Source organism: Lupinus angustifolius, chromosome LG14, assembly GCF_001865875.1.
Source record: "Lupinus angustifolius cultivar Tanjil chromosome LG14, LupAngTanjil_v1.0, whole genome shotgun sequence".
Taxonomy (NCBI): domain Eukaryota; kingdom Viridiplantae; phylum Streptophyta; class Magnoliopsida; order Fabales; family Fabaceae; genus Lupinus; species Lupinus angustifolius.
Window position 1 is genome coordinate 1,886,638 of NC_032022.1, and position 22,261 is coordinate 1,908,898.

The 22,261-nt window shown below is 29.1% G+C and overlaps 2 protein-coding genes across 2 annotated transcripts in view; both read right to left on the bottom strand.

Annotated features, from left to right (window-relative positions):
• The window catches only part of LOC109326760, a 24,890-nt gene extending 16,649 nt beyond the window's left edge, over window positions 1-8,241 (bottom strand). Inside the window, exon 1 of the mRNA XM_019559560.1 lies at window positions 8,143-8,241. Coding sequence (XP_019415105.1) covers window positions 8,143-8,203 — 61 coding nt within the window. The 5' untranslated portion in view covers window positions 8,204-8,241. The remainder of the gene's footprint in view (window positions 1-8,142) is intronic.
• Window positions 20,556-22,140, bottom strand: LOC109326531. Its single transcript, XM_019559225.1, has 2 exons — window positions 21,841-22,140; window positions 20,556-20,899 (listed from the first exon to the last, which is right to left on the bottom strand). Exons 1-2 carry the CDS (start codon window positions 22,126-22,128, stop codon window positions 20,759-20,761), a joined length of 429 nt encoding a protein of 142 aa, XP_019414770.1. The 5' UTR covers window positions 22,129-22,140; the 3' UTR covers window positions 20,556-20,758.

Consider the following 22,261-nt stretch of genomic DNA (forward strand, 5'->3'; position numbering starts at 1 on the left):
TTTCTATAATCACACTTTCAACAAATAAATGCTTATACAAACGCATTTATAATTGTTAATATTCTACATATACACTCAAAAATCAATATTAATATTGCACCTATATGAATGGGAAATATAATGTTTCAATACATGATTTATTGATATTATAAAATATATGTATATTATATTTGCATTATGAATAAATAAAGAAGCGACCCGTGCAAGTGCACGGGTACATTGCTAGTAATATATGAAAATGAACAATGTATTTGATTGTGAATATTAAAATTTGGAATATTGAAATAACATAAAATAAATATTAGAACTACTATTTTAAAAACCCATAAGAAATATAATCTATATACCAAATGTGATCATCCAATTTTGTCTCACACATTTTGGCAAAAACTGTTTAAATATAAAATACAAAGTTTAATAATAAAAAATAGAAAAGGCATATTGATAAATTTTGTGACTTTATAGATCAAATAATTATTTAACTCCTTTATGGATATTACATTAATGATTTTGTAGTGCTATAGCCATAAACTTCACTGCTGCATTTTTACTACAGGTGGCTTACAATCTTTTTGGTAAACGCAAGTGCATAAATTAAATTCACAAGATCCTGAACCATCACTATGCCTTGCTTTACAGTCTTGGTTACATAGTCCTTGTGGTCCACATGCACCTAAGTATTCCGTGCATATATAAGTAACTTCCTTCGGAGTAACACAATTTGTGAGATATGGACCTACATATTTCATACATAAAAAAAGTTATTTATTAGTCAAAGTTATATATACCATTTGAACTTCAGCATCACTATATGTTAAATCAAACAATATAATTACAATGGTTGTTAGAAAAACAAGTGATAATTACCTGCTACAAGTAGAACCACGATGACAAACAAATGAGAATAGTTTAACGCACGGTTAGCCATGAGGGAGACAAAATACAAAAAGATCTGGTTCTGTATTTTATGGTGGGTTGGAAGTGTAAAAGGTTGTCTATTTATAATTCATGTCCGGAGACAAAACAAATCCTAATGTAATGGTATAACAAATCCTAATCAATTTAAAATAAGGAAACAAATCAAGAAATAATATATAAATAGGAAATAATTACAGCAAGATTCTTTGAAATATGCTAAATTATTAAAAAATATTTTACACATGTTCTAATACTGAAACCCTATAATTTGTTTTTATCTTGCACTCAATATGATATAGCTATTTCTATTTATAAGGAAAAAGTGTATTAATAATATCAATACAAAGGGTGTCCACTCAATACAAAAGAAAGATCAAGTAAAGATCTTCTTAAAACTTAGTTTAATACAAATTTTCAGATCCATACACCAATTTGTAAAAGATAAAGAAGATGTTTTGACACAGTAGAACATAATGTACGTTACATACACACTTCCAATTACAAGACTCGAACGCTCATTTCTTGGAACCCAAAGAACTTCGTCACCCTTGGTTTGACCTTTCCCAAAACCGCCTCCTAAGAAAACCTTTCTTACGCAATTCAGCCCCAGCCAAGGTATCGCTCTTTATCCCAAGACCTCCAAGTCTTTGTGAAGAGCACCTTACCTAATGCAGCTAGGATTTTCCCAATCCTTGAATAACAATGCTTTGATTTATTAATGAGTACTTAATACTCAGATATTACAATAAAGATCAAAGCCTAAAACCTAAGCAAGAACTCACAAGACATCCTAGTCTAATATGAATGTTCATGCATGAGGTTTTTGAAAATATGCAATCATAAAAAAAACTATCTCTTTTTCTTTTCAAGAAACACAAGAATGATGCAAGAAAGCTCTTTAAAGAATCATACAATATGAATATGAAAACTAAAGCATTAACATGATCTAATCTTTCTCCTAATTCAACATGCAATATTTTCTCCTAGATATAACAGTGAGTATCTCGAAAATATGCAGAGAGAATGATGTAAAAATGTATGGATTATTGTGCCACATATGCTGAGATTTCAGTTTAAATAGAAAACTGTCAAAAGTCTCAGTTAATCGATTAAATACCCATTTAATCGATTAATGGGTTGTTTGAAAATAATTGTTTTCAACTGTTTTTAGTTTTTCAGTTTTCTCTTGAAACTGCAATTTTGTGCCCTTCTGTTATCGATTAACGGGTTACCTTAATCGATTAAACAATGTAAAATTAGCTTGTTAATGCAAAGTAAACTACCTATATGATATATGTTAATGCAATACATGATTTCCAAAATATAATACCTTTAATGCAAAAAATCAATGTATTCAAATGCATGAACCCACTTATCATATATTTCGAGAAGATGTCTCATTTTAGTGGATTAATTACTTTATTAAGTCTTATGAGACTCACACCTAGGTTTACCTAACCTAGACTCAATATCTATGGCAAGCCACTTAGACTTCTAAAAAGATAATAAAGAATTATAGCCTAAGTTTAATAAGCCACCACTTGAGCCATCGACATGTTGATTGTTGAGTCATCTTCAAGATTTTGTTAGGTATCAGTGGCCTAGGAACACGTAGAGGGGGGGGGGTGTTGAATAGGTGTAGCGGTTATCAATCACCGCTTCTTGCACCAAAACCCAATTTCTGGAAACAACCTAGTTAATCGATTAACATCCAGTCTTAATCGATTGACTCGTGCACAAAATAGAATGATCAGAGAGGCAGATTGCACAGTTATTTAAAAACAATTGAACAGAGATAATACAAATATTTTTAACCAACAAACAATTAGCATATGACAGTAAACAAATATCCAAAATATTAGTCACAGATTCAATTTATAACAGCAAGAAACTAAAAGAAGATTCAGAGAGAAAAAGAGTGCACGAGTGGATTTTTATCCTGGTTCGTTTGTGGTCCACTGCAAACTACATCCAGGCCTCCCCTTATGATCTAAGGAGATTTTCTTCTTCACAATATTGATTTAAAGTATGAATACACACCAATTCAATTACAAGTACATATGACGCTTCTTTCTTGAAATCTAGGACCCCTAAATCCTTGGTTTGACTCTACCCTTCGCTTGAGAAAACCTTTCTCGTGAAACAACCTTTAGCCAAGATTCTTGTCCTCAAATCAAGACCTCCTAGCCTTGGTGAAGAACCTCAATCTCTGTGGTGATCTGACACCAAGAGATTAATCCAGAAATACACAAAAAACAGATTAAACAGTAAGGTATACTAAACACAATAATGCTTGGAATATAACAAGAAAAGATCTAAAGACTAACCCACTCACTAGTCACTCAAGCCATCAAGAATCATGTGAGTTAATCAAATAGAAATCATGTAATCTTTCTATCAATCTATATAATGCATGAACATGTGAGCAAGATAAGAATGAGTGTATGAAATATGTAAAAACAATATCCAAGAATTCATAAACTAATTCAGCATAAAAACTCTCTTCCCACACATGCAACTCTCTTGCAAAAATAGTAAGCAAAATGTAAAATGCTCTCTAAAATCAGCCCCATACAATAGAATGTAATGTTATGGTTCTCTGAATGTTGCCTCTTATTTATAGTAAGTAGTTTAGGCAGTTAGATTTGTTGCAAATAGTTAAACGGTTGAAACAGAAATAAGTTATAACAAATAACAGACATGTTACTCGATTAAGGCTACCCATTAATCAATTAACCATGCAACAAAATGACACAGAAAACAGTTGTAACAGAAAGCACTGATTGAACAGAAAAGTAGTTAAGTTAATTGATTAAGTCACCACATTAATCGATTACCTGACACATTAAAGTACACATTTCAAAAGGTAAACTTCTCATACGTTACGCACAACATATATACATGTTCTAACAATTATATTATACCTAATATGCACATATAACATGTATGATTAATACATGAACATACAATTAACTAGATGATATGTCTCATGGATATGATATGACAATTAAGATGGCTTGAGAGACTAGCACCTAGGTTCACCTTACATATACCCACTTATTACGGCACACATCCTAGACTACTTAGAATATTGACTCAATTTATGTCCTAGTCTAGATATGACCAAATGAGCACAAGACATGTTGATTGTTGAGCCATCTTCAAGCTTTAATAGACCATTGTCTTCATCAAAATATAGGCAAAGAATTGTTAGTGCTATCCTTGGCACTTTGCACTTTCAGCTTTAACTAATTCCTTGTCTTCATCAAAACATAGGCAAATGTTGCTAATGCAATCCTTGACACTTTGCACTCTCAGATTGAATAATATGTGAAAAATCACCTTGAGACTTTGATTACCCACCCAAATATCATGCCAAAAAAGAGTTTGAAGACTATTCTCAAATTTCTTCCAGACATTATTTACAAATCAACTGCCTCCTTCCCTATTCGGAGATCCCAGATTTCCCAAATCCTTCCACCATCTTAAAGCAACATTTTTGCTATGTATAATGCAGTCAACGCCATATTTAGAGTTAATCACCTTAACCTAGAAAACCTCTTTTAGTTGAAGTCTATGCCCTCTCCATTTCCCAAAAGCCTAATTAAATCGGAGAAGATCCATAATACCTAGTCCTCCAAGCTCCTTTGTTTGCAGATATCATCCCAAGCCACCTAAGCCACACCTTTACCACCTCTCTTATTCCCCAAAGAAATTTTCATTGCAAGCTAACAATTTTTGCTAAGACTTTTATTGCGGCTTTTTAAAGAGAAATTATATAAGTAGGGATGTGTGATAACACTGGGTTCAAAATGATTATTCTTCCTCCAAAAGAGATATGATTGCATTTACAAGAAACAAACCTCTTAGATACCACCTCGATCATGCACTCCCAAGTATAAAGTCTTCTCGGGTTTGCCCTTACAGAAATGCCCAAGTAAAGAAAGGGCATTCCTTCAAACAATACAAAAAGTTTGTCGCTGCTAGCATAGTCGACTCCGACAACCTTATACCAAATATAGAGTTTCTATTTGAATTAACCTTCAAACATGAAGCTAACTCAAAACATCAAAGAACTGTGTTCATGCACGAAAGGTTTTTATTTGAAAGTTTGCAAACAATAATAGTATCTTCCTCAAACTGAAGATCACACACTTTCACACCACATCTCCTATTTTGAATCCCTCAAAGGCACCAAGAGATCTAGCTTTTCTAACCAACCCAGCAAATCCTTATGCTACCACAAGGAATAGGAAAAGCACCATAAGATCCCCTTGTCTAATACCTCTAGAAATATAGAATTGTGCCGATGGACTTCCATTAACCAAAACAAGCATGAAGGTCGAGGAGAGACAAGCATTGATTCATTTCCTCCATTGGTTGATATCCAAAACCGACTAAGCATATAGTCTAGGAAAGTCCAATCCATCGAGTAATATGCTTTCTCAAAATCAACTTTGAACAAAACACAACATTCTCCATTCTTTTTTCCCGAATGGATTACCTCATTAATCACCATAGTTGCATCCATAATATATTTATCCTGAATAAAGGTCAATTTAGAAGGAGAAATTATTAAACTCATAACTACTTTGAGTCTACATGCCAAAATCTTCGCAATGATTTTATACAAGGATTCAACCAGAGAGATCAACCTGCAGTCCTGGGTTTTGTTCAGATTCTTTGTCTTTGATATCAAAGCAATAAAAGAAGAATTCAAACATTTTGGGAGCTTTCCATTAGCATGGAATTCTTGGATAAAAAGAACAATGTGCTCTTTAACTACCTCCCAAAAATCGTAGAAGAATCTGAAGTTTAAACCATCTGTTCTAGGATTCATATCTCCTGCACAACTCTAAACCGCCATTTTAATCTCCTCCTCGAAAAAATAGCATCCTAGGCATGAAGTTGATTATCACTCAGAGTGTGAAACTCAACCCCATCCAATTTCGGTTTAACCATAGGCCCTGCAGAGAACAAATTTGTAAAGTAATTTTTTATCCAATTCCTCATAATTGAGTCCTCCTCATGCGACAATAAGTTATCCTTCAAACTTTTTGTTTTCCACCAGTCAATCGATAACTCTTTGTATAAAGAAAGTTGATCTGAATATATCATCGAAGTCTCACTCAAAATATCCAGCTCTTGAATATCCATAGACAATTGGCCTAGTTTTGTATCCAAACAACCAAATGTCTCCTTATTCCACGCTTTAGAAACTAGTGCTTCAAAGCTCTAGTTCTGAAGCCAACAATTATTGAACCGAAAAGGAAGTGGTCCCTTCTCCACCTTCCTCTACATTAAGAAATAAAAGGGCATACTGATCATTTTTGTGATTTTACAGATAAAATAGTTATTTCACCCATTATGGATTATTATAACTTTTGGGATTTTATTGAGTACAAATAATGTTTTGTCCAAAAAGAATATTTCAGCCATATTACCTTTAATAGTAAAATATTTTAAGTTTACCTATTTGTGAGTATTAGAATAATATTTATGCTTTATAAAAATATTAAAATATTTTTGTCATAAAAAGTATATTTTTAGATATATCGAAATGAACTTTATCCTCATTCGAATATTTAAATCCTAATCAAAGTCATAAAGTGAATTAAGTATTTGTAATTTCATTTTGAATACTTTAAATTTTAATTTTTTTTTTTATGTATTTAATTAGTGGTGCGTCCTCCTTTTTGGTTAAATACCAGCTTTCAATATCTCCCAAAACATTAGGATTTATTATTATGTTTTTTGCAGTTAAAAAATAATAAATACTATTTAATACCAAATTTTGGAAAATATGGCCTTGAACAAAACTTATGAACTCAAGAGTTAATTACATATTAGATAACGTAATAACACTTTATTTGCCATATTAAAATGGTATCATCGAAAATTATATGGACTTTATACACTTAATTAATTTATTTAATTTCTAAATCAAAATATTTTCTCTATTTTCGCGTCAGCAAAATTTTATCTTGTTTCTACATATTCGTAGATATAATAGGATATCAAGACAATGTAATTCAGAATGAAATGAATTATATTATTCGGGGTATGTTAGATTATTTCGTGTTAATGCAATCCCTCAACTTATAAAAAATGAACTAATTTATTCATGATATATGAATGTTTCTCACAGTAATCATCACTCTAACATATATAACTTGTGATATGTGTGCTTGTAAGGATATAGTTGAGCATCACAGTGGTAAACCATATTCTTGGTATATATAATAGATAATTTGAAAGTAATGGTGCATAAAAATTATAAGGAGATTGTATATTACGCACAATCAATCAAATAATTGATATTATTAAGAATACTATAATTATAATAGAGGTTTGTTGCTTTTTAAATTGTTACTACAATAGTATTAGATATATTTGATTGGTTGTGATAAATATTTCTGGTAATAAAGCTTAGAGCATGTTTCTAATTTGTAATCATTAAAGAAAATTAAACTAATAATAATATATGAAAATGAACAATGTATTTGATTGTGAAATATAAAATTTGGAATATTGAAATAACATAAAATTAATATTAGAACTACAATTTTAAAAACCCATAAGAAATATAACCTATATACCAAATGTGATCATCCAATTTTGTCTCACACATTTTGGCAAAATCTTTTTAAATATAAAATACAAAATTTAATAATAAAATTAAAAAAGGTATATTAATAATTTTGGTGACTTTATAGATCAAATAATTATTTCACTCCTTTATGATATTACATTAATTATTTTTGTAGTGCTATAGCCATCAACTTCACTGCTGCATTTTTACTACTGGTGGCTTACAACCTATTTGATAAACGCAAGTGCATAAATTAAATTCACAAGATCCTGAACCATCACTATGCCTTGCTTTACAGTCTTGGTTACATAGTCCTTGTGGTCCACATGCACCTAAGTATTCCGTGCATACATAAGTAACTCCCATCGGAGTGACACAATTTGTGAGATATGGACCTAAATATTTCATACATAAAAAAAATTAATTATTAAATTTTCAAGTTAAATATATTTTTTCAACTAATCATAAATGATGACAGATTCATTGACACACTTTGTGAGATCAGATGTGCTCTCCTAACAAGCTGATACATCTTAGCCAAAGTTTGATATGCCATTTGAACTTCAGCATCACTATATGTTAAATCAAACCATATAATTACAATGCTTGTTAGAAAAACAAGTGATAATTACCTGCTACAAGTAGAACCACGATGACAAACAAATGGGAATAGTTTAACGCACGGTTAGCCATGAGAGAGACAAAATACAAAAAGATCTGGTTTTGTATTTTGTGGTGTGTTGGAAGTGTAAAAGGTTCTCTATTTATAGTTCATGTCACCAGACAAAAAAAATCCTAATTAAAATTTAAAATTATGAAAATATATTTTACACAAATAGTGATATTAATATTTTATCAGGGAGCGTACTGATATATTAGTACAATGGTTCAACTGATGATTCACTATATAAATCATGTTTTGAATAATTATATATTATTCTAATTGGATAACTAATCCAGGTGATTTTTTATGAATTTGTTTTTATTTTACTTGCATCTTTTACCACAAATCCTTGAATCTTTGTATTTTTCACCTCACATCCGATAAAAATTTATATATTATAAAAATATATAATAAATTTATAGTAATAATTTTATTGTTTACAATATATTACTCAATTATTAATGATCAAATTTGAATCATTAATGTGTTATTTTGACAAATATGAGTTTTTCCATGTGCACATATGTTTTTGACCGGTACTGTACAATGTTTGACCAATATTTTCCATTTTTTCCAGCATTTTTTATTTTAACTATTTTAATTACATCTAGTATAATTATCCTATCTTATTAGTATGGATAGATTCATTGGTTTTTTTGGTTAAACCGTCGGATAAGGTACAATATTTATAAGAACCGAAATCCTATAATGTGTTTTTATTTTGAATTCATATGCTATATTTCTTCAAAATAATTAGATAATGTGTTTTTATTTAATCATGGTTTGAGGATATATAATTATATATAAGATAATAAGTTTAATTTAAATTCATAAAGTTATTTTTAAATATGATTTTTTTGTACTATCAAAAATATTATTTCAACCTGTGAATAAGAAATTAATCATTTTTATGGAAACAATTGTCACTATAAGAAATCAAACATTTTCATCTTTATGTATGAATCATATATCAAAACAAGATATTATTATATTTGAGATAACTTTACTTTTTCTATTCATTTTAAATATTAAAAAGTGTCATTAGTTGCCAGACTAATTTCTCAAATACCATAAATGCTTAAATAAAAATTCTAATGGAATATATTTTTACTTAAATTCCATATGTTGAAAAACATAAGGAGATTCTTAGGAAGTTTAACTCAAGTAAGAATGAAAAATAGATTTCGAAAGATTGAAATAGTTTGTCAATGGTCCAAGTATTCATGTCTTATCTTAACTGGTCACCTAATTAATGAGTTCACGTTTTATAGGAAGAAACAAAATGATCAAAGTAAAATACAAAACAGTGGGGTGACTTTTGTTGCTCGAACTTTACATATGTCAAATACAAAAGATAGAAACTCAATATATGCGTATATGTCATGCTTTAAGGTTATTGAACGAATATGAGAGTTGAACTACACAATGTTTCGGGTGCCGTTTTTTGTTGTATGTGAGATGATAACAACAATGGATTTCGACTTCATGAGTTATGGTTCATGTAGATGAATCTTAATATGTGAGGATATAAAGATGAACAATTTATTCTATCATCACATGCTCAACAAGTATTCTATGTTAGTGAGTCAGTTGATATGAAATGGTTCCTTGTTCTTTTAATTAACAAAATAATCGTTAATAATATTGACCACCAAGAATTTGAAGATTATCTTTTTTTGGGACATCACAGTCTTATGAGAGCGGATCAACTATGAATGATGATTTATATATTAGTGATGATCATGACAAGATGTTTTGGATGAATCAATATGTTCCTATAAACAATAATATTACAAGCCAAAAATAATCAAAGAAAATGAAAAAGTACATGCATGACTTTGTAATTATAGCAAAATTTTGTTTGTTTGTGATTTACATATATTGTACTTATATTATTTGTTTGCAATTTTATGTATTCTGCCAAAACATAATTGACATGTTATTCTTTGTTTGTAATTAATTTATATATATTATATTGATGTATTGCTCCTAATAATACAAACTTATGGCTGATATTAATGTGTTTGTATTGTTTATAATATATTTGCTATAATAAATGTATTGCATATATTAATGTCTACAATTTAACAACACATGCTTGGGGAAGCTTGCAAAGATTGTACTATGTATTCAATACAACAAAACTAATTATAGAGTACGTTGTTGTATTGTATAAATATAATAATACACATATTATACAATGTTGTTATATATGATTAATACAACAACGCACGTTATAGAAAGTGTTGTTGTATATGATTCATACAACAACACAATTATAGAAAGTGTTGTTGTATATGATTAATACAACAACGCTCGTTGTAAGTGACACTATCATATATCTGTGTTATTGAGAATATTTTTGAATAATACAACAACCCACATTTTAGTCTACACTATTATATGTATGAAATATATAACAACGCTCGTTGGAGGTGGCGTTGTTGCATGTATGACATATAACAACGCCTGCAAAGCGTTGTTAATCATTACTATCTACTATTGCACTCATATAGAAAGCGCCTAAAAGTGTTGCTATGTATCTAAAATGCGCGTTGTTAAACGAGAACTCTAGCTTGTGTGAATCATATTTCTAAACAAGATGTTATTATATTCGAGAAACTTTACTTTTTCTATTCTTTTTAAATATTGAAAAGTGTCATTAAATTAAATAGTTGTAGACTAAGTTCTCAAATACCATAAATGCTTAAATAAAATTTCCTAATTGTGTATTTTTACTTAAATTTGACATTTTAAAATAAAGGGATATACCAAAACAAATAAAAAATGTACCAAAAGAATGGGATCCTTGTGACCAGAAGAAGAAAAATCATTACTATTCTGACGTGCTTATGAATTTATTTCCTTGTATAAAATTAACTCAATATGTTAAGTTACATTAAATAAAATTAAAGAGTGTAAACATTTATGCGCCATAAGTATATAAATTTATACATAGTTATTACATCATTAATCTTCATTTATGTTATTTTTTTAAGTATTAATTATAATTAAAAATGAACTCGATATTATGAATTGACAGTATATAAAACTTTTATGCAGTCAGGACATTCAATTTTTTTTTTCAAATTAAATAATACTTGAGGTGCTTAAGAATTTATTCATTGTATAAATTTCGTTCAATATGATAAGTTATATATCACATGATTTATTTTCAGAGAGATTAGGTTGGAGTCAGTAACATCATAGTATAATATGGTGAACATCCCTTCTTCCGTAAGTTGTGTCAATGTATTTGTCTTCAATTGCAATTGGTCAGTAAATAATTAACTTTTAAATTTAAATATATTTTCAACCAATTATAAGTTGATTGTGTATGTAGTGAAATAACTTGTGAAATAATAAATGTGCTTCTATTATAATATGGCGACTAACCCTCATAATGGGCATCACACTACCCAACTCATGAATACTGTCAAAATATTTATAATGGATACCTATAAAAATAGCTTATGGATGAGAATGAGTATCATAATCCGCCCTACGAGTACTCATATATATATTTTAATTAAATATTTTATATTTTTTAAACCATTTTATTATTTTTCTATTTTATTATTTTATTTCATAAATGTTTTTAGTGATATGACTATAATCATAAAATTATCATATACATACCATACTACTTAAGTAAGAATTATTTTTATACATTAATTTTTATAAAATATATAAAAATATAATTAAAATTAAAAACTTATTATGGTATCGTGAATACCCGCTACCAACATAGTTATTCGAAAATAATGCAGGTATTGATACGGATATACACTGCCCATGCTCACTCGACATCCCTAACCATGTTCTTGTTGCAAGTAATAAAGTGAATAAAAATCACAAGGAGGTTGGATATTAGGCACACTCAATTAAATGAACGACATTAATACGAATATTATTTATACTACTTAATAAAAGGAAAACATAAAATAACTATTTATGGAATATTTTATATCTCTCTATCTGATCTTTTATAACTCATAATTTCATGTTTATTTATATTAATACTAATAAACATAAAATAACTACTCATGGAAAATTTTATGTTTACATATTTTATCTTTTATAAAAAAATTATAACATGAAGTACATCCAATAAAAAAAATTTAACTCTTTAAAATAAAAAATATAAATTTAATATTTAATATCATGAAATAAGAATGCGGGTCGGCAGATATGAAGTATTTGTGATACACTAGTAATTATAGTAGAGATTTTGTTGCTTTCTAAATTGTTACATACAAATATTTGATTGGTTGTAATAAATATTTCTCCTAATAAAGCTTAGAGCATGTCTCTAATTTGTAACCATAAAATAAAATTCAACTAATTATAAAAGATGAACTGAACATATTATAATTTGGAAAAATATAAAATAAATATTACAACTAGTATTTTTTTTAAAAAGAATTGCAAACCAATAAAATGTATAAAAGTATACTTAATATGATCGCAGAATCCAAGGGCTACGTGGCATGACCTGATTGGATGGAAAGATGCGTGGCAGAGCCATAATATGGCACAGATCCAATGAGTCAGTAATAAATATAAACTATTTTTCAATAGAAAATTGTATAGAGACACATATATCATTTCATATCTTGAATATAAATGTATTTAATTTTTTTGTGTTATAATTAATGAATTTTTTAATTAAAATTAAATGTTTAATATATTATCAAAATTTTATTAATTATCTATACATAGATACATCTTTACACAAGTCCTTCTATTTTTATTATTCACAATATCATTTTCTAATTGCTCCATTTATTATTAGATTTTTCAAAATTAAACCATTAAAAAATTAAAAGTTTAATTTATTATTATTTATTTTCTAAATTAATAAATTAATTAAAATATTTTATTTATGATGGTATAAAAGTAAGTGCAATAATTAATTGAATGTCATATTTGATTGGGAATATTATGATTTGGAATGTTGAAATAATATAAAATAAATATTTCAACTAGTATATTAAACAATAAATTATAAACGTGTAAAATACTTAATGTGATCACCAATTTTTGTGTGGCAGTGAAAAAATATGTTTAAATATAAAAATTAAAAAATAAATAGGGAGTACTATAATTTTTAAGATTTTACGGATCTTATAATTATTTCACCCATTTATGGATTACAACAACTTTTGAAATTCTATAGAGTACAAATAATTTGTTGGCAAAAAAGAATATTTCAGCCATGTTATGTTTAATAGATTCAAATATTTTAAGTTTACCTATTTACGAGTATTAGAATAATATTTATGTTTTTTTAATAATTAAATGTGTAATATATTTTCTAACTTACTCCTAGAATAAATAGATTTATTTTCAAAATAAATATTACAACTAGTATTTTTAAAAGTAAATTATAAACCCATAAAAATATCAAAGTATACTTGAAGTGATCATCATCAGAATCCAAGGGCGACGTGGCACGACCATATTAGACGGGAAGATGTATGGCAGAGCCAAAATATGGCACAGAATTCTGAGCCAACAATCAATATACACTATATTTTCTTATTCATAATGTCATTTTATAATTGCTGCATTTATAGAGATCTTTTTAAATGCAACCATTAATAAATGAAAAGGTTAATTTATTATTAAATTTTTAAATCATAAATTCATTGAAACAAAATGTTTATTTATCATGATATAACAATAAATAGAATAATTAATTGAATGTCATATTTGATTTGAATATTATAATTTTGAATATTGAAATAATATAAAATAAATGTTAATATATTGAAAGTGCTAGCCGTAAACTTGAATATCTTTGTAGTATTTCTCACAAAGGGGAGTATCATGTGGCTTAAACCTATTACCTCACACACAAATAATCATTGCTACCATTAAGCTATTGTATACTAAACATGTCACTCATAACTGAAATACCTCATGCAATATTTTATTTTTCACAAAAGGTTGCTACCAATTTTCTTATTCTTAACCAGCGTGTTGACAAACACTCATATGCGTGTCAATCCACTTTCATATTGTTTGTAATGTATAGTAAATTGTATTAAATATTATAATTTATAGATAAATATATTGGATTGAGTAATTGTTCAATCTTATTTTTTAAAATTTAAACATTCAAATAATTGAATCGCTCGCACTTATCTTTATATATGAAGTATATAATTATGACATAATCATTAAAATAAATTTATCATACTTAAAATGTAATATTTAATATTTTATCGTTATGGAAAGATTTTTTTACATTGCATGTACACTATCTATATTAATGATTATCAACTTTTAAATAAATATTATTCCATATAAATGTTAGTGGATGTATCAATAGTATAAAAAATTACATTATTAATGCACATATAGTAATCTCTTCATTCGGTCTTTTTATGACCATGTTTTTATATATTTCATGTATATTCAATTATAGTAAAATTATATGCCATATATATTATAGTTTAGCATTATGTATTAATGTGTGTTCTTTATAACACTCAAAAGGTTTATTGTGCTTAATCAAATATGAATGTTATTACAATATTACTCACATATAATATTGTATGATATGCTTTTGCATTGAAAGATGGATTTATTATTCATATTTCATAGATTCAAAAGTTTTAATAACATTGCCGTTGCACATATTATCAATTGATTCTTATGAGAATTTTGGATTATAAAAATGACATTTCTTCAATTACATATTTACCCATCATTCATATTTTGAGTCCTAATCAATGATCATAAAGTCAATTAATTATTGGCAATTTCATCTCGAATATTTTAAATTGTAGAAAAATATTAAAGTAATTTAATTAGTGTAGCATCCTCCTTTCTAGTTGAACACTAGATTTATACTGAAAAAGAAGTTAAACTCAATTTTGAAAGCTACTAGAATTGAAGAGTTACATGGCACAACCCAATTGGATGGGAAGGTGTGTCGCCTTGGGGGCCATTATATGGCACAAAATACAAGGAGTCAGATCGTCTAGTTTAATCGGATAATGTCATAATATCATATGTAATTATATATACTATATAATTAATTAAAATAACATAATAAGTAATAACACACTAAGCAATATCATATTTTGCATAATGTATACACATATAAATAAAAACAAAACTGCATCAAATAAATTTAAATCTTATATAATTAGAATTAAAAATCAAAATATAACTATCTCATATAAAGATTAAATATTTAAATCCATCTAAGTATCATTTAAAACATTTGAAAAAGGTAAGTAGAACATCTAATTTGCACAAACTAAAAAACTACTACAACAAACTAATAATTCAGTCCTAATTTTACAAAGCACTAATAAAATAATAATTTTGATACAAAAGCTGAACATTATATGTTGGAGTAATAATTCGATCAAATAACTTAATAAAAACTATAAACTAAAGACTAAAAAAAGAAACTCCTTTGTCACTAATAAATCTCACAAAACTAGAAAACATACTTTGTGACAGGAGACAGTGACGATGAGATGGTACAATGCTGAACCTGCATGTTGTTTGAAACTCACTGCTGTTGTTGGGTGTATTTTATGGTGGCCACTTGTTTCTATATTAGGTAATTAGGTTTTAGGTTTTACTTTTTTTTTTAATATTTTTTTTGATTTTATCTTTTTTTAAGTGGTAGTTGGCTCGCCCGGTCTAACTCACCGAGTTGTTCCGGGTTAACCCGGTCCAACCCAGATCGACCAGATTACAAAGGCCCAAAATGGCTCAGTAAGGTGTACGACTTATTTATCAAGACGTGGTTGTTTTTGCCAGCGGGTAATGGTCTAACCGGTCCGACCGTTTTATTCAATTCAATCCTAATAACACTGCTCTAAACATTAAATAATGCTAAGAGCTACCATAAAGACGAGTTAGATATAAGTTTATATGATATTAAATAGGCATTTAAACATAGATGTACATATTAATAAAACTCGGTTAGAATTACTCTTATTACCTTAAAGATCATCAAACATGTATAATAAGCAATGTGGATGTCAAGGTATTGATGAAGCTCTATACCTAAAGGTGCAATTAGGTATAGGATTTATAGGGTTAGGATTAATATCTTTTGTAATAGATTAGTGAGGTTTAGAAGCTTATATAATGGCTTAGTTACCACACTCACCAATCACTAGACTAGATTTAATATACAACAATGCATATTCAATAGCACATTTCAGAATAACACTGTGTTAATAAAAAAGGCGGAAGTTAAACAACAACGCGTACTAAAACATGCGTTGTTAAATTTGATCCATAGATAACACTTCCACAACACATGCGTTTATAAGCGTTATTGAATGAATGTTGTATTATAAGAGTGATCTTTAACCGTAGATTTTTAAGCGTGCGTTGTTATTTGAAATATATTCAACAACGCTTCAATAAATAAGCATTGTTGATCAAGTTTTAAAATTATTAGAACATATTTTTATTAATGTCATTAAAAATTATATTGACCTTAATGTCATTATTTGCATGTCATTATTGGTGTTATTATTTGAATGTCAATAAAAATCACAATTACTTAAATATTCTACATATTTAATTAATTGTTATTAACACTATGTCATTATTTTAATATCTGTATTTTTTAATTGATAGTTGTGTCGTTTTTTTAATTTGAAGGCTCTTTAACAGCGATATCTCAAGATTGCACTGTTAGTTAACATATCATCACCAACGCGTGTGAAAATTGGCGTTATTGTAGAGTACTCAGCAACAATGCTACCTATTCAACAACGCATCCTACAATGTGCGTCGTTGTATTGGTCACATATCTAACAACACACAATAGAGAAGTTGTTGTTGTATGGTTTACATACAACAGCATCCTTGAATGCGTTATCAAAGAAGAATAATATTACTGTGGTCATATAGACCGAATCCAAAAGCACTGTTGAATACCTGAAATATGCACTATTAAACTATATATATGGCGTAGTGAAGCTTTTCAATTATTTTTTATCGGTAATTAAAATTTATTAATAAAAAGAAAGAAGAATAGGAGAATAAGTGGTGTTTTCATCCGCTTACAATCTCTATATAACTAACACAAATTAATGCCTGTTGTTAGGTTTAACACTCATAAGAGAAAGTAAAGTAGTATATCTTGCTTTTAGAGAATTCCATTAATTCAAATAAATTAACTTCAGCATATCCTTCATGTTAAAAGTCATGTTTAATATTCTCCAAATATATAGTTACAAACCAAAGAAATATTTTCTTCTTTTTGTCTATACACACTATTGTTATTACAAACTTAGTATCACACAATCACTTAATAATTCACATTATTTTAATTTTAACCAATAGTTCCCAGCCAATAGCTTTATAGGGGGAAAAATAGTTGCAAATATGAATGTTGAATTGTCTGTGGTAACAATACACATTCTTTTTATCAAATTAGTTTAATGGTGTAAAACATTGTTAGATCTCTCGGAAAATCGAAAGTTCAAGGGTTTGATTTTTGAGAACAACACTTATTGGAAGGTGCGAAATGTATAGTTCCTTATCCTTAGGGAGGGGATACCATTCCTTTGATACCAAAAAATACAGATTCTTTGAACTCACATTATGGAAGGAGATTACTAATTTTGGTAACTCAAATCCTGTTCCGTGGATGATTATGGGAGAATATAACATTTTGATGATTGGATATTATTACTAATGAAGACTGCGACAACCTTTTGGTAGATTCAAAAGTCAAGATCCACCCAGAAGATATATCTGAGCATTGTCTAATACTTAACCAAAGGATCTATGAGAGCATGAGTACCATGCAAGGAAATCATTTAGATATTTCAATATGTGGAAGCTTGATCCCAACTATTTAAGCATAGTCAAAGGAAGCTTGTAGCAACCTTCCCAAGGGAACAAAATGTTTCAGGTAGTTATGATCGTCCAATACACGAGTTTCCCACTTAGTGGTTGGCATATGGGGGAGGGATACAGTGTTTTACATTGTGATTGCATTTACCGTAACAGTAGTGGAAAAATGTACCCGATGCGGCCACAACAACTAGAGTCGTGATGTTGTTGCAAAGACTCCCAAAACCATAATATTATGATAATAATTATAGTTGCAGAGACTCCCAAAACCACAATATTATGACAATAATTCTAGTTGCGAAGTGGAGATTAAAACTATCACATAATGAAAGATGAACTGATCCAAGAAACAATATGTCTTCTGGAGGGTGCTTTCCCAGTCAAATATCTAGGAGTTCCATCTCCAAGGACAAAACTAGATTTCCAAATAATAGTTGACAAACTCACTACATGAACACAAAGTTGGGTCAGCATGCATCTATCTCACGCAAAAGGTTATATTTAATCAATCAGACATAAGGTTTCTTGTTTGTAGGTCATGAGTTCAAATCATAGAAACAATATCTCTATTTACGATAGTAAGACTTTTTGCTTGTCATGGTAAGGCTAAGTACATCTTTTATCCTCACACCCCACTATATGAAAATCTTGTGAACTGGGCCGTCCAATATATATATATATATATATCCCAAACTTTCTGAATACCTACAGCTAAAAATGTGGCGAATCAAATTGTGAGGACATGTAGAGACTTCCAGTGAGATAAAGGTAACAACAAAAGACCCATCTCTTTTCTTAGCTAATATAATATTTGCATAGACAAGAAATAAGGAGGTCTTGGAATTAAAGATGTTAGATGCCAGAAGGTATTGAAGAGAGTGCATCTTGTTACGGGAAGGTATTGAACAAAGTAAAGTTAAAATTCATTGATGGGATCTTGCTTCATAATCTAGATACGAAAATTATAGTATCCATTCAGGTTACAAATGGAATCAACCCAATGTACCAAACCATGCTTCACTACTTGGCTTGCTAAAAAAGGTTGCTCATAAAATATAGGGATGACTTTATTTTTTGCTAACCAAAAGGAATATATTAAGTCAGCACAAGGGATGCTAACTCAATACAAAGCAGAACCAAATTAGCAGTAAGTTGAAATGCAAGATTACGGGTCCATACACCAGTTTGCAAAAAACAAAAGGATTTGTTCTAACAAAATCCAAAAACCAGGTCCAAGATCTAATTTAGATTAAATTCATGATTTGTAAATAACTACATTCCTTCTCACTAAATATTATATCATTCTCATAAGCCAAATCGACCAGAAAACCAAAGCGTAGCCCAAAGGTTTGCCCCTTTTGGTCTACTGCACAAACATAGATTCAAATGAAAGAGGGAAATGCAATTATCTGGCAAGGATCATTGTGCTTTGTCAAGTAACAATTGAAACCAGGAACCATTTTTTTCTGTTGCGGGATGTCTAAAGAGAATGTGCTGCAAACCACTAACAGAATAGGGTTTCTACATTTTCCTATAGGATACATAGCTTGGAACAGATTTATGCTACATAGTTCGAGAAGCAAAGGGTTCAAAAGATGCATAGTTTTATACTATATTGCAACAACTATTTAAGCATGTGGCAGGAATGGAATATGGGGATTTTTTAAAATAGGTAGATATCAAGTAAAAGATCGAATACTAGGAAAGGTCAGTGGAAGAATAAAATCAAGTGTCAAACAATTTCTAATTCAGATAGATATAATTAGAGAGAAGTGATAGTTTTTAGATACCCAAATTAAAGGGTAATTACTAGTTCAGTAAATCATGCCTTTGTTTGTAAGGTCTTTGGTTAGGTAATATAATTACCATTTTACCTTAAAAAAACAAGGCTTGGTAAATATTTTTTAGGGTAAATTAAAGCATTCCCCTAGGTTTTGCATAATTACACTACCAAACAACAAGCACAAAGATTAACAATGTGTTGCTCTAGTAGTATAAGATCTCGATAAATCCCCAGGATGATCAAAAGAAAAATATAAGAAGATATTCTTAGTAGTAAAAAAAAAAACAGTGCAAATGTGAGAAATGTGCAGCCATTAGAAACTCTAAAGATTGTAAGTGTACTGGTTGTACCTTAATACGAGATGCAAAAAAAATTTGACTAGGTGAAATAGATTGACGATTTTTTAGAAAATAAGTTCCCAATAGCAATTGGACCCTGTGGATGTTGGAAAGATCTAATTAATAGAGGAAGCACTATGTTGGCCAAGCTTTTAAACAATAGTAGCCATCAGGGTTTGGGTCAAAAACTTTAATGGTGGCCTATTTCGGGCAAACGTAATTGATACGTACATAATTGCGATTGCGATTGTGATGCAGTTTCGGCAACTCCTAAAATCTTAACATTTCAACATACGTAAGGGATGATGACGCAACTTTAAAACATGTGCCATTTAAAAGGAGGATACCCTCATTTTCAAAGTGCAGCAACATAGAGTCATAAGTATAATAAAAACATATAAACCAGACTCATCAGCAAAGTCACAAACATACGAAAATTAAACCAGACTCATAGTCTCAACATAACATAAACCAGACTCATAGTCTCAACATAACTTAAACCAGACTCATATAGTCTCAACATAACTTAAACCAGACTCATAGTCTCAACATAACATAAACCAGACTCATAGTCTCAACATAACAACCACAGAAAATAAACTATTATTCATTTTTTAAATGTTGCTTGAATAAAAAGCAGCATATGGAGATTCCATATTGTTGATAGAGGATGATGTTATTGCTGGTTCATTCAATGCACCTTCATTTGCAGGCTCTTCAGCATTGACTCCAACGTCAGTGTTGATCCTTGCAGACTACAATTAAGATAAAATAGGGGTAATATATTACTCAAAATATTAGCCTAAGCAGAAAAGAAATAGATGCATTTTCATAATACACTATGCCACATTCATTTGTATTACTTTCTTGAATAGTCAATAATAATTAAATATATGAATGATTGATGATACAATAACAACAGAACGATGATACTTGTTGTCGAATGCACACCCTCATTCTTTTCAAAAAATATTTATATCATATACAATTTTACAAGTCCATTTTTTTGTGCAAACAATATAATATATTCATGCAAAACAAATAATCATTATCTTGTTAAATTATTTTATATATGTAACCTAAGGAATTTTAAAATTGTTTTCCCAAAACAAATACTCAATTGATTTTTTGTATTTCTTGTTTGAGTTTAGTCAATTTGTTCTCTAGTTTTGATATGTTAAAACTAATTGCATTTACAAAATGTTATCCATGTGTTTTTTGTTTAACTGACTCATGAAATTTGATTATCAACTTGAGACTTACATCTTTGATATGCATAACAATGTTAAATTTGCTTCTTTGAAAAGAATCGATTATCTTTCAGATAAGTTGGTTTAAACTACAAAACACATTATTTACTTATAATTTATTTTATGTTGAAGTTAGCAAAATGGTCTTTGGAACTATGAAAATTGTGAAAAAATAGAATGTTTAATCGAATTAGAGATGCAGGATTGTCTAACGACTTATATTGAGAGCGATGTGTTAGACAACATTGACAACAATTTGATCATTTAATAATTTCAAAATATTAAATCACGTAGAGATAAATTATAAAATATGTATTTTATGTAATGTGTAATTAACTTAGAACCGTCACTGAATGACAGTGTATAAAACTCTTACACTGTCAGTTCATATATTTTTCTCGAAGATAAATATATAATGTGTTACAATATAAGGTAAGGTACACTACCTTTCTAATGGATGGTCTTGCAATTGATGCCAATTCACAAGTCCTCTTGTTGTGACCATAGATATTGCAAATGCTACACCTCCTCATCACAAAGGATGACCTTCTAGCAGATGAAGATGCAGACCCAGCAGAAGCATTACTTGCTTTACTCTTTCTACCTTTCCTTGGCCTACCAGCCCTCTTTTTCAGAACAGGAGGCAGTTCCACAACCATCTGAACCTCTTGGGTATCAACCATGTTCATAGCAGGGACTGGATGAATAATTTCACTCTGATCCATTACATTCATTTTGATTTTGTGATGGGGTAAATGGTGTGAATAACTTGCCAAGTGTATGTGCTTATTTATATATACATATATGTATATATATACACATATATATTCATATATATATATATACACATATATATTCATATATATA